At 54.8% G+C, this 13,643-nt stretch overlaps 1 protein-coding gene across 1 annotated transcript in view; it reads left to right on the forward strand.

The window, feature by feature from the left end:
- The window catches only part of MEF2B (myocyte enhancer factor 2B), a 37,295-nt gene extending 28,633 nt beyond the window's left edge, over positions 1–8,662 (forward strand). The window contains 9 exon segments of the mRNA XM_017852710.1: positions 3,511–3,593; positions 4,858–5,061; positions 6,417–6,551; positions 7,046–7,193; positions 7,364–7,497; positions 7,591–7,684; positions 7,861–7,885; positions 7,887–7,970; positions 8,223–8,662. Coding sequence (XP_017708199.1) covers positions 3,511–3,593; positions 4,858–5,061; positions 6,417–6,551; positions 7,046–7,193; positions 7,364–7,497; positions 7,591–7,684; positions 7,861–7,885; positions 7,887–7,970; positions 8,223–8,448 — 1,133 coding nt within the window. The 3' untranslated portion in view covers positions 8,449–8,662.
- The last annotated feature ends 4,981 nt before the right edge of the window (positions 8,663–13,643 follow it).

Consider the following 13,643-nt stretch of genomic DNA (forward strand, 5'->3'; position numbering starts at 1 on the left):
GCTTGAACCTGGGAGGTGAAGATTGCGCCACTGCACTCCAGCTGGCATGACAGAGCAAGGCTGTCTCAAAAAATAAAATAAAAGGCTGGGCGCGGTGGCTCATGCCTGTAATCCCAGCACTTTGGGAGGCCGAGGCAGGCGGATTATGAGGTCAGGAGTTTGAGACTAGCCTGACCAATACGGTGAAACACCGTCTCTACTACAACTACAAAAATTTGCCGGGCGTGGTGGCACATGCCTGTAGTCCCAGCTACTTGGGAGGCTGAGGCAAAAGAATCATTTGAACCAGGGAGGTGGAGGTTGCAGTGAGTTGAGATCACACCACCGCACTTCAGCCTGGGTGACAGAGCGAGACTCCATCTCAAAAATATATATCTATTAAAAATAAAAAATAAAATAAAATAGGAAATAAAATAAAATATATGCTCTCATAGCTCCACATCACTCTTAGACCAAAATCCACAGCCCTCATCCAGCTCAGAAGGCCCACAGTGGGCCACGTACAGTGGCTCACACCTGGAATCCCGGCCCTTTGGGAGATTGAGGCAGGAGGATCACTTCAAGCCAGGGGTTTGAGACCAACCTAGACAACATAGTCAGACTCCATCTCTGCAAAAATAAAACAAAAATTAGCAGGGAGTGGTGGCACTCACCTGTAGTCCCAGCTATTCAGAAGACCGAGGTGGGAGGATTATTTGAGCCTGGGAGGTCAAGTCTGCAGTGAGCTGAGATTGCACCACCGCACTCCAGCCTGGGCAACAGAGCAAGACTCTGTCTCAAAAAAATAAATCAATATGTAATCTCAGCACTTTAGGAGGCCAAGGCAGACAGATCACTTGAGGCCAGGAGTTTGAGACCAGCCTGGCCAACATGGTGAAACCCATCTCTACTAAAAATACAAAAATTAGCAGAGTGTGGTGGTGCATGCCCGTAATCACAGCTACTCGGAAGGCTGAAATGGGAGAATCACTTGAACCCAGGCGAATCACTTGAACCCTCCAACCTCATAGCTGTTTCTTGTCCCTCCTCAGGGCCCTGGTTCCTTCTGCCTGCTGTTCCTTCTGCCTGGAACTCACTTCCTGTCTCAGCTCTGAGGGTCTCAGTGCAGACAGAGACTTCCCAGTTCTCCCCCATCACATGACCTCTGCCCTAGCCGTGGTGTCTATGTCTAAAACGGGGACAGATGGAGTGAGAAGGGGCTCGAGTCAGGTCTTCCATGCTTAAGAGACTCAGGCCTAAGCCCCAGCCCTGCCACTGCTCTCATGGGACCCCGGGCATCAGGGGCATTTCCGGAGTCATCTTGGCACTGGGACCTCTGGACCAAGGCCCCCCTCCACCCCCCAGGGACCCATCAGGGTGGGGGCAACACATCCCAGCCGTGGGAACAGTCCCGATTCCGGCTGGGGATTAAAATTAGCCCTGGAGGTTAAATTTAGCAAGTTAAGCCGGAGCTGAGGGTCTGGGACCAACAGCCTGAGCTCTACATAGATGTGGGGGCTCAGAGACCCAGCCCAGAGAGGGCAGAGGGTGTGCCTGGGGTCACACAGCATGCCATATATGCCAGTCGAGGTGTCTGACACTTCTGGGCCCTGGGATAATGGAGGGCCTTGCCCAGACTGCTTGGGCAGGGGTCTGGGAAGCCCCTGTGACCACTCTCAGAGAACAATCTGGATTTCTTTCTTTCCTTCTTTTTTTTTTTTGAGACTGAGTCTCACTTTGTTGCCAAGGCTGTCAAAGTCTCGGGATCTCGGCTCACTGCAACCTCTGCCTCCCAGGTTCAAGGGATTCTCCTGACTCGGCATCCTGAGTAGCTGGGTCTACAGGCGCCTACCACTATGCCTGGTTAATTTTTGTATTTTTAGTAGAGATGGGGTTTCGCCATGTTGGCCAGGCTGGTCTCAAACGCCTGACCTCGTGATCCACCCACTTCAGCCTCCCAAAATACTGGGTGGCATGAGCCACCGCGCCCAGCCGGATTTCTTTTTCTTTTTAAGACAGAGTCTTGCTCTGTCACCCAGGCTGGGGTCCAGCGGCACTCCTGCCGCAGCCCCCCAACTGGCTGGGACTACAGGCGTGCACCACGACACCTGGTTAATTTTTGAATTTTTAATAGAGACAAGGTAGGTTGGATGCAGTGGTAATCCCACCACCTTGGGAGGCCAAGATGGGTGGATCATGAGGTCAGGAGTTTGAGACCAGCCTGACCAACATGGTGAAAACCCGTCTCTACTAAAAATACAAAAATTAGCTGGGCATAGTGGAGGGTGCCTGTAATCCCAGCTACTCAGGAGGCTGAGGCAGGAAAATTGCTTGAACTTGGGAGGCGGAGGTTTTAGTGAGCCGAGATTGTGCCATTGCACTTCAGCCTGGGCAATAAGAGTGAAACTCATCCGGAAAAAAAAAAAAAAAAATAGAGATGGGGTTTTGGCATGTTGGCCAGGCTGGTCTTGAACTCCTGATCTCAAGTGATCTGCCTGCCTGGGCCTGCCAAAGTGCTGGGATTACAGGCGTGAGCCACTGTGCGTGGCCTGATCTGGATTTCTTGATAACTTGTTGCCAAGCCTGGTGGTGGGTGCTCAGCATTTCATACCAGCCCATTCACAGAAGAGCAAACTAAGGCCTGGGGAAAGGGCCTTCTGTGCTGAGGGCTGCCCTGAGGGTCAGAAGGAAGGCCAGGCCCGAGCACAGGTCCGCGTGACCCTGGAGAGGCCCCTTGCCTGAAGCCTCAATCACCTGTGACATGGTAGAGGCTGGGGGGTGGAGTGTGGTCACACAGTTGGCGGAGCGGGGACGTCCCCTGGGGTGTCAGGGGATGTCTGTACAGCGGGCGGTGGCTGCAGGACAGGCCACGTGATTTGATTGTTCCCAGGAACCTCGCGTGGGGGTCTCTGGGGAAGGCCTGGACCCCAACATAGTCCAGCAGTCTCCTCCTTCTGGGACCCCTACCAGGGGAATCTCACATCTCCTTGAGTGGGGTACAGGATTTCTTCCAAGTCACCAAGTGGATGCCAGGCCCACACCCTGGCCCAAGGACTCCGAGCTGGAGGCCTTTCCAGAGTGTGCCTGCATCCTCCTGCTAGAGCAGCCTCAACCTCCCCAGCTCAAGTGATCCTCCTACTTCAGCCACCAGAGTAGCTGGGACTGCAGACGTGTGCCACCATGCCTGGCTAATTTTTGCATTTTTTGTAGAGCCAGGGTTTCAACATGTTGCCCCGGCTGGCCTCAAACTCCTGGTCTCAAGTGATCCTCCCGCCTTGGCCTCCCAAAGTGCTAGGAATCACAGGCGTGAGCCACCATGCCCCATTTGGTCTAAACATGTTTATTGAGCCTCTACTGCATCCTCAGGCTGGCCGGGGGCGGAGTCTGTGACAGTGACCCAGCCTGCCTTGATTTTCCCCATCATCTTCCCCTCAGTGACTGGCAGGGGCAGGTAGAGGAGAGGCGTGAGGCTGGGGTACCCCTCCCCACTCTCCACCCACTCACTCTGTCCTCTCCCTCTTCTCCTCCTAGACAGAGATCGCTCCACTCAGCCTGGGACGATGGGGAGGAAAAAAATCCAGATCTCCCGTATCCTGGACCAAAGGAATCGGCAGGTGAGTTCCACCGGGTGGAACAGTGGTTGGGAAAGACATTCCTAGCAGGGGGCATGCCCTAGGCAAGGGGCTGACCTGACCAATTGAACTGCAGGGGAATGAGGAGGCATGAGGAGTCCTGATGCCGTGTCAGCATTTCTTTCTTTTCTTTTCTTTTCTTTTTTTTTTTTTTGAGATGAAGTCTCACTCTATTCCCCAGGCTGGAGTGCTATGGTGCGATCTCAGCTCACTGCAACCTCTGCCTCCCAGGTTCAAACGATTCTCCTTCCTCAGCCTCCTGAGTAGCTGGGATTACAGGCATGCACCACCACGCCTAGCTAATTTTGCATTTTTAGTAGAGATGGGGTTTCACCATGTGGGCTACGGTAGTCTTGAACTCCTGACCTCGTGATCCGCCGGCCTCGTCCTCCCAAAGTGTTGGGATTACAGGCGTGAGCCACTGTGCCCAGCTTGTCAGTGTTTCTTGTTTCTCCTCCCTCCCTTCTTCCCTCTCTCCATCCCTCTCTGCCTCCTTCCCTCCCTCCCTCCTTCCCTCCCTCCTTCCCTCCTTCTCCTTCCCTCTCTCTTTCCGTCCTTCCTTCCTTCCTTCCTTTTTTTTTTTTTTGAGACAGAGTTCACTTTGTCACCCAGGCTGGAGTGCGTGGAGCGATCTCAGCTCACTACAAGCTCCGCCTCCCGAGTTCAAGTGATTCTCCTGCCTCAGCCTTCCGAATAGCTGGGATTACAGGCGACCGCCACCACACCCGGCTAGGCTAATTTTGGTAGTTTTAGTAGAGTCGGGGTCTCATCATGTTGCCCAAGCTAGCCTCGAACTCCTGACCTCAATCAATCCTCCTGCCTCGGCCTCCCAAAGTGCTGGGACGTCAGGCTGAGCCACCGTGCCTGGCCTGCTCATTTTCATGATCATTTATTCATTTATTCTCACTGATGGCTGGAACCCCAGCCACAGGGGAGATGGAGCTCGACACAGCCACATCCAATTCAGAGGGCCAGAACAGAGGGAGGCCCAGAACTGGGAAAGCCCAGAGGGTGCATGTGGGCTCTGCTTGGGAACCCAAGGCACACTTCTCAAAGGGCAGGAGACATTTGGGTTGGGTTTTGAAGCTCCAGTAGGAGTTTGCTAGGTTGTGACATGAGAATTACCAGCGCAGCCAGAAAGAATCCTGAGGTATGTTCGAGGAAGAGTTAGGCCCTGCCACTTCCCCCACACCACCCCACATTCGTCTCTTCTTCTCTCCCCTACCCCTGCGGGTCCTGGGTCCAGGTAACGTTCACCAAGCGGAAGTTCGGGCTGATGAAGAAGGCCTATGAGCTGAGCGTGCTCTGCGACTGTGAGATAGCCCTCATCATCTTCAACAGCGCCAACCGCCTCTTCCAGTATGCCAGCACGGACATGGACCGCGTGCTGCTGAAGTACACGGAGTACAGCGAGCCCCACGAGAGCCGCACCAACACTGATATCCTCGAGGTACCCCAGGTCCTCCTCCCCAGCCCCACCAGGTCCCATGCACACTGCTTTCTCAGAGCCCAGGGACTCTCGGTTTGCACAAAAGATGAGCGTCTTCATCTGGCTTTGCAGACTGATGTCCTTTATTTCTGCTGTCCCTAGAGTCGGGGGACCCTTCTAGGGACAGCAGAAATAAAGCACATCTGGCAGGTCGCGGTGGCTCACACCTGCAATCTCAGCACTTTTGGAGACTGAGGCAGGGGGATCACTTAAGTTAGGGATTCTAGACCAGCCTGGCCAACATGGCATAACCCAGTCTCTACTAAAAACACAAAAATTAGCCGGGCGTGGTGGCTCATGCCTCTAATCCAAGCTACTTGGGAGGCTGAAGTAGGAGAATTGCTTGAACCCGGGAGGCGGAGGTTGCAGTGAGCCCAGATCGCGCCATTTCACTCCAGCCTGGGCAACAGAGCAAGACTCTGTCTCAAAAAAATAAGTAAATAAAATAACAAATAAATAAATAAAAAAGACAGAGGGGTCTTCACTGGGATGGGAAGCTAAAGCCTAAGGGCTGCAGAGAGCAGCGGGCTAGGACTAGGCCTGGGAGTCCCAGTGTTTCGGAAGTGTGGGGCAGAAGTTGGCAAAGAAGAGGTTGGGGTCCAGGAGCATGTGGTTCTATGGTCGCAGGAGAAGGCAGCTCAGTAAATCTGCTGGCGTTTCTTAAGCAGCTTTTTTTGTTTTTTTGAGACCGAGTCTTGCTTTGTCGCCCACTCTGCAATGCAGTGGCACAATCTCAGCTCACCACAACCTCTGCCTCTCAGATTCAAGTATTCTCCTGCCTCAGCCTCCCGAATAGCTCTGACCACAGGCATACGCCACGATGCCTGGCTAATTTGTATATTTTTAGTAGAGATGGAGGTCTTACCACGTTGACCAGGCTAGTCTCAAACTCCTGACCTCAAGTGAATCTGCCTGCCTCGGCCTCCCAAAGTGCTGGGATTATAGGCGTGAGCCACTGCGCCCAGCCTCTTAAGCAGCTTTTGATGCCAGGCTATGAGGCTGCAAGTAGGGACAGAATGGAGGTCCTGGAGTCATGTCAGGAGCAGCATTAGGACAGTGCCAACAGGCCTGCATGAATCTCAGCTCCTGCTATGTTGATCTAGGCAGGACCTTGGACTCTCTGGTCCCAGGGAAGGAAATTGCTAGATGGTATCTCACTGGGGTTTGGTCAGTGGGGTTTGGCTAGAGCAGGCCATGCCTACATTCCTCCCCACTCATGGAGCTGGATGGGGATAGTCTCTCCCCTCTCCCATAGAACTGGGTTCCCTGGCTAGGGTAGGGGTAAGCGTCTACTCTGTTGTCTCCTATCCCCATAGACGCTGAAGCGGAGGGGCATTGGCCTCGATGGGCCAGAACTGGAGCCAGATGAAGGGCCTGAGGAGCCAGGAGAGAAGTTTCGGAGGCTGGGAGGCGAAGGGGGTGATCCAGCCTTGCCCCGACCCCGGCTGTATGTAAGTGACTCCCTAGCTCTGTGAATGAGGCATTCCTCCTACTTCCTAGGCCCAAGTTGTTGAGGCTGGTACTGAGAGAGGGGCTTAGAGCCAGGGATCCTGGAGTTTGGAGGCAGGCCTCCACCTGGTAGGGCAGGAAAGGCTTCTTTGAGAAGTGGGCACCATACCTGGGGCTTTGAAGGATGAATAAGAGTTCAACAGGTGAACAGTTCCTTCCTTCATTTCATCTTTGATTCATCAAACACTCTGTGCAGCCCCCTCAGTGCCAACTGTACACTAAGTGACAGGCCTTGGCTCTGAACCTACCTTTCAAGGACAGGCAGAGTCAGACAGGAGCTCCCCCAGCCTGTGGGGTTAGAGCAGGTAGGGAGCCTGGTGGGAGGTGCAGCAAAGGCTTCCTGAAGGTAGAGCTGGGCCCCTGAACTCATCAGGATTTTCTCCCTTGGACCCCATCTGGCCTGGGGTCCTCTGACCCATCCCCTCTCTACCCAAAGCCTGCAGCTCCTGCTATGCCCAGCCCAGACATGGTGTACGGGGCCCTGCCGCCACCAAGCTGTGACCCCAGTGGGCTTGGGGAGGCACTGCCCGCCCAGAGCCGCCCATCTCCCTTCCGACCAGCAGCCCCCAAAGCTGGGCCCCCAGGTAAGCATGGGACAGTGGGGTGGGGTGGGGTCCTGGGGGGCTGTTTGGGTGCATCTTGGCTCTGGCACTGCCGGGCTGTGTGCATCACCTCTAAACCTCAGACTTCATTAGTTGACATGGCCCGCCTGTCCTCTCTCTCTGGGGTCTCTCTGGGGTCTCCTCTTCCCCAGGCCTGGTGCACCCTCTCTTCTCACCAAGCCACCTCACGAGCAAGACACCACCCCCACTGTACCTGCCGACGGAAGGGCGGAGGCCAGACCTACCTGGTGGCCTGGCTGGGCCCCGAGGGGGACTAAACACCTCCGTGAGTGAGGGGAGGGTATGGTGGGGCTGATGAGGGCAGACAGAGCGGCCTAGGTGTGGGCCTCAGTTTCCCCTTCACCCTCTCTCCGCACAGAGAAGCCTCTACAGTGGCCTGCAGAGCCCCTGCTCCACTGCAACCCCTGGACCCCCGCTGGGGAGCTTCCCCTTCCTCCCCGCAGGCCCCGCAGGTACACCCCCTAACCCGCCCCGCCCCGCCCCGCCTGGGAAGCGTCCGCACTCCTGCCCTCTGGGGGGAGTTCCACATTCTCCCACCCACCAGAACTCAAAACTCACTGGGGGTGGTCAGGTTTGCAAAAGGCTTAAGGAGAGGTCCAGGCCTCAGCCCCCAATTCCTGCCCACCAGAATATGGCCTGGGAGACCCTCCACCGCCCCTGGCTTGTTGCAGCCCCAACCCTGGCCCCCTGGCAGCCCTCGAGGGGTGATGGGCCCCCCGCCGTGCCCTCCCAGCCCAGGTAAGTGCTCTATGGTCCCAGCTCGAGGCCTGGTCCTCCAAAGCCCCTGCCGCTGCTGACCTCTGGTGGCCATCCATGGTACTGCGCACACTTCCGGTGCGGGTGGGCAGTTATTTTGAGGCCCCAAGAGGGACCGCCACCCCCTCCTTTCCCAAGGTCCTCTTGCCAAGCCTTTGCCCACGCTGTGCCATCCCCTGGTTTCCTTCCCTTCCTCGCTGAGCTCACGGCCTCCCTCTCTCTTTCCCCCTGCAGTGGGGGCCGAAGCTTGGGCGAGGAGGGCCCCCCAACCCGCGGCGCCTCCCCGCCGACACCCCCAGTCAGCATCAAGTCCGAGCGCCTCTCTCCGGCCCCCGGGGGCCCCGGCGACTTTCCTAAGACCTTCCCCTACCCCTTGCTCCTCGCCCGGTCCCTGGCAGAGCCTCTGCGGCCCGGGCCCGCCCTGCGCCGGCTGCCCTTGGCCGACGGCTGGCCCCGGTAGGAGACCCCTGGTGGCACAGGCCCAGGGTTCTCGCCGGGCACGGCGAGGGCACGTGGGGACCCCACCTCCCTCCAGGCCTCTTCAGAGAAGACTCGACAGTGACGGCCCCTCCGCGGTGGGGCTTGGACTCAATCCACCCTGGGGGGACTCCTTTCCTTCTTCCTCTTTGTGTGTATACATAAAAATAAAACGCGCGTGGCGTCCGTGGACCAGACTGACTGTGGCTGCTCAGAACTTGCCTCATTCTTGCCTAGTCTTGGCTTGGGGTGCCCCCTCCAGAAGCCGACCTGAGATGAGAACTCAAGAGCCCGTGGGGTGTCCGGGAGGGCTGCCAGGTGCAGGGGTGGGGAGGCGAGGCGGGAGGAGCCCTGCAGGGGACGCGCACCAGCAGCGGGTGCTTAGCCCGCGGGGGCTTCTGAGGACAGCATAGAGTGATTGTGCACCTAGAATGGCCCCACTCCAGGGGTGAGGGCCCCGGCTATTTCCTCTCCAGGGCCAACGGCCAGGGCTGCTCCTGGCGCTGTGGGTCATGGGCTCAGGGGCAAGTCCCTACGGCTGGGTTGTATGGCTCCAAAAGCAGCAGCTGGGAATCCTGAATGTCGGGTTCCCAGGGCACTGGGAGCACCCCTGAACTGCTCCTCTTCTTATTTTTATTTTATTATTTTAATTTTATTTTATTTGAGACAGGGGCTCCCCGTATCACCCAGGCTGGGTTGCAGTGGTGCGATCTCGGCTCACTGCAACCTCCGCCTCCCGGGTTCAAGGGATTCTCCCGCCTCAGCCTCCGGAGTAGCTGGGACTACAAGCGCCTACTACCATGCTAAGTTTTGTATTTTTAGTAGAGACAGGTTTCACCATGTTGGTCAGGCTGGTCTCGAATTCCTGACCTGAGGTGGTCCGCCTGCCTCGGCCTTTCAAAGTGCTGGGATTATAGGCATGAGCCACCCAGCCCTGCCAACTGCTCATCTTTTTTTTTTTTTTTTTTGAGACAGAGTCTTTGCTCTGGTGGCCCGGCCGTGGGGGGAGGTGCAGTGGCCGATCTCAGCTCACTACAAGCTCCGCCCCTCCCGGGTTCACGGCGATTCTCCCTGCCTCAGCCTATGAGTAGCTGGGACTACAGGCGCCCGCCACCACAGTCGCGCGGCTAGTTTTTATGTATTTTTAGTAGAGACGGGGTTTCACCATGTTAGCCGAGGTGCTTTGATCTCCTGACCTCGTGATCCCCCGTCTCCGGCCTCCCAAAGTGCTGGGATTACAAGGGCTTGAGCCGACCGCGCCCCGGCCAACCTGCTCATCTTTTGAATGGGTGTATCTCTTGAGCCTTTGACCCAGCAATTGATTCTACCCAAGAGACAAGAGAGCAGGGTGTTTACACACCCACTCCTGGGGCTGCAAACTGCCGCCACTCGGGCCTGTCCTGTGTGTGAAGGCAGACTTGGGTGTCCTGGAGTCAGGGGTGCCTCCCAGAAAATAGTTGAGGTGCAGCAGGGTGACACCCCAGGTGGTCTCAGTGGGATTTTATTTTATTTTATTTTTTATTTTTGAGACGGAGTCTCGCTGTGTTGCCCAGGCTGGAGTGCAGTGGCCAGATCTCGGCTCACTGCAAGCTCCGCCTCCTGGGTTTAGGCCATTCTCCTGCCTCAGCCTCCGGAGTAGCTGGGACCACAGGTGCCCGCCACCTCACCCGGCTAGCTTTTTGTATTTCTTAGTAGAGACGGGGTTTCCCCATGTTAGCCAGGATGGTCTCGATCTCCTGACCTCGTGATCCGCTCCTCTCGGCCTCCCAAAGTGCTGGGATAACAGGCTTGAACCACCGCACCCGGTGGGGACTTTTTTTTTTTTTCAGTTGGGGCCTCATTATGATGCCCAGGTTGGTCTCAAACTCCTGGGCTCAAGCAATCCTCTCACCTCGGCCTCCAGAATAGCTGGGACTACAGGTGCAAGCCGCCATACCTGGCATTCAGTAAGATCTTCAGAACACTTAACATCTGACTTCTTGCCAGGTGCAGTGGCAAACGCCTGTAATCCTAGCACTTTGGGAAGTTGAAGTGGATGGATGGCTTGGGCCCAGGAGTTTGAGACCAACCTGGGCAACATAGTGACACCCCGATCCCTACAAAAAATTTTTAAAAAAATTAGCTGGGCATGGCTGGCACATCCCTGTAGTCCTAGCTATTCAGGAGGCTGAGGTGGGAGAATCGCCTGAGCACGGGAAGTCAAGGCTGCAGCGAGCTGTGATCGAACCATTGCACTCCACCCTGGACAACAGAGCAAGACCCGCTGTTAAAAACATCAACAACAATGACAACATAAAAAACTGACTTCTAGCCGGGCGCGGTGGCTCACACCTGTATTCCTAGCACTTCGGGGGGCCAAGGAGGGCAGATCACTTGAGGCCAGAAGTTTGAAACTGTCTCTACTAAAAATACAAAAATTAGCTGGGCCTGGTGGCCCATGCCTGTAATTCCAGCTACCTGGGAGGCCGAGGCACCAGAATCACTTGAACTCGAGAGGTGGAGTTTGCAGTCAGCTGAGATCACGCCACTGCACTGCAGCCTGCAGAACAGAGGAAGACTCCATCTCAAAAAAAAAAATTACTTCTTGCCTATAATCCTAGCCCTTTGGGAGGCTGAGGAGGAAGGATGTCTTGAGCCCAGGAGTTGGAGGCTGCAGTGGGCTATTATCAGCCCACTACAATCCAGCCTGAGTGACAGAAAAAAACATTGTCTCTAAAAATAACAGTAATAAAATTTAAAAGATCTGCCTCTGCCCTGTTCTGCTCATCTCTTTGAAGCTTGCCCTCATCCTTAGAAGGAAGCTGGGCTCCTCAGCTGCCCTACCCCACTCTGGCCTCGTCTCCTATCCCTGTCCCAGCCCCTCCAGTCCCTTCGAAATATTTGCAGTTCCAACATACTGGTCTTCCCTGGAGCGCCTCCCTCAACCCCCAACTTGCCTCCTTTTTAAACTCCTTCCCACCCTCCAAGGCCCAGCTCTGCCTCTCTTCCTCCAGGGTGCCATCTACACTGTCCCAAGCTGAGAAACGCCTTTGTGGATTGGAGTTCACAGATTTGGACAGGAAGATGGAAAACATGAGTGTTGAGATCAAGACTTACAAGATCCGCCTTGGCCGGGCACAGTGGCTCACGCCTGTAATCCAAACACTTTGAGAGGCTGAGGTGGGAGGATGGCCTGAGCCCAGGAGTTCAAGACTAACCTGGGCAACATGGTGAATCCTATCTCTTTAAAAAAAAAAAAAAAAAAAAAATTAGCCAAGCGTGGCGGTGTGCACCTGTAGTCCCAGTTACTCAGGAGGCTGAGGTGGGAGAATCACCTGAGCCCGGGAAGTCAAGGCTGCAGTGAACTATGATTGAGTCACTGCACTCCAGCCTGGGCGACAGAGCAAAAGACCCTGTCTCAAAGAGTGAAAAGACAAAAACAGGCCGGGCATGGTGACTCACACCTGTAATCCCAGCGCTTTGGGAGGCTGAGGCAGGTGGATCACTTGAGGTCAGGAGTTCGAGACCAGCCTGACCAATGTGGTGAAACCCCATCTCTATTAAAAATGCAAAAAATTGGGTGCAGCACACCAACATGGCACATGTATACATATGTAACAAACCTGCACGTTGTGTACATGTACCCTAGAACTTAAAGTATAATTTTAAAAAATTAAATTAAATTAAAAAAATAAAAACATACAAATACAAATACAAAAATTAGCCGGGCATGGTGGCATGCGCCTGTAGTCCCAGCTACTCAGGAGGCTGAGGCAGGAGAATCGCTTGAACCCGGGAAGTGGAGGTTGCAGTGAGCCGAGATCGCACCACTGTACTCTAGCCTGGGCAACAAAGCAAGACTCCATCTCAAAACACAAACAAACAAACTCACCTGCTTTCTAATCACTCTGCCAAGTTCCAAAGCTGAGCTGACTGGCGTAGCTCAGCCAGAATGGGCAGGGTACCTTGACTGACAATTTCAAAATCCCATTCTGTCACTCAACGCCCCAGGAGAGGTTTCTTCAGTAAAACCGAGCGCCTTGCATTCCACCCTTAGCGCACACAGTCCTAGACAAGATGATAGGTGGGACTCCTTTTAAGGGATAGGGAGAACCCGGACAGGGCACTCGTTTATATGGCGGAGTATATAATATATATATGGCATATATATATATATATATATATATATGGTGGTGCCATCTGCACCCCAGACCCCAGCTAAAGTTTGTTCTATGTCATCTTCGCCACCCTCATCCCCAGTGAGGTGGGGGCTTTGGGGCCCCAGTTTCCAGGACAGGGATATGGCATAATCAAAGTGTGTAAAAGCCCCTCTCCAGGCTCCCGTGGCAGGGGACACTGGGCGCTGAGGGGAGGCAGTATCCCCTGGAATGATCACTGTGTGTGTGTGTGTGTGTGTGTGTGTGTGTGTGTGTGTGTGTGTGTAGGTGAAACCACCAGGACTCCAGGACAGATCGGAGGTGGAGGTGAAGGGAAGAGGGTGCTGTGGGCGACTGGAAGCCCCCATTTCACCCTCTGTGCTGTGGAAGCTTGTGGGGAATGAGACTTGGATGGGATGAACTCGAAGCCACTGCAGAGTGTCCAAGTGTGGCTAGAGATTTTGCTCACCCAACCCCAGACTCAGGTCTTTCTGTTTTCTTTTTCTTTTCTTTCTTTTTATTTATTTATTTATTTTTATTTTTTTGAGACGGAGTCTCGGTGTCGCCCAGGCTGGAGTGCAGTGGCCGGATCTCAGCTCACTGCAAACTCCGCCTCCCGGGTTTACGCCATTCACCTGCCTCAGCCTCCCGACTAGCTGGAACTACAGGCGCCCGCCACCTCGCCCGGCTAGTTTTTTGTATTTTTTTAGTAGAGACGGGGTTTCACCGTGTTAGCCAGGATGGTCTCGATCTCCTGACCTCGTGATCCGCCCATCTCAGCCTCCCAAAGTGCTGGGATTACAGGCTTGAGCCACTGCGCCCCGCCTATTTGTTTATTTTTATTATTTTGTTTTGCTTTTTTTTTTTCCTGAGATGGAGTCTCGCTCTGCCATTGCAGGCTGGAGTGCAATGGCACAATCTTGGCTCGCTGCAGCCTCCGCCTCCCAGGTTCAAGTGATTCTCCTGCCTCAGCCTCCTGAGTAGCTGGGACTACAGGTGCATGCCACCATGCCTAGCTAATTTTTTTGTATTTTTAGTAGAG

This window comes from Rhinopithecus bieti, unplaced genomic scaffold, assembly GCF_001698545.2.
Source record: "Rhinopithecus bieti isolate Rb0 unplaced genomic scaffold, ASM169854v2 scaffold_34968, whole genome shotgun sequence".
Lineage (NCBI taxonomy): Eukaryota > Metazoa > Chordata > Mammalia > Primates > Cercopithecidae > Rhinopithecus > Rhinopithecus bieti.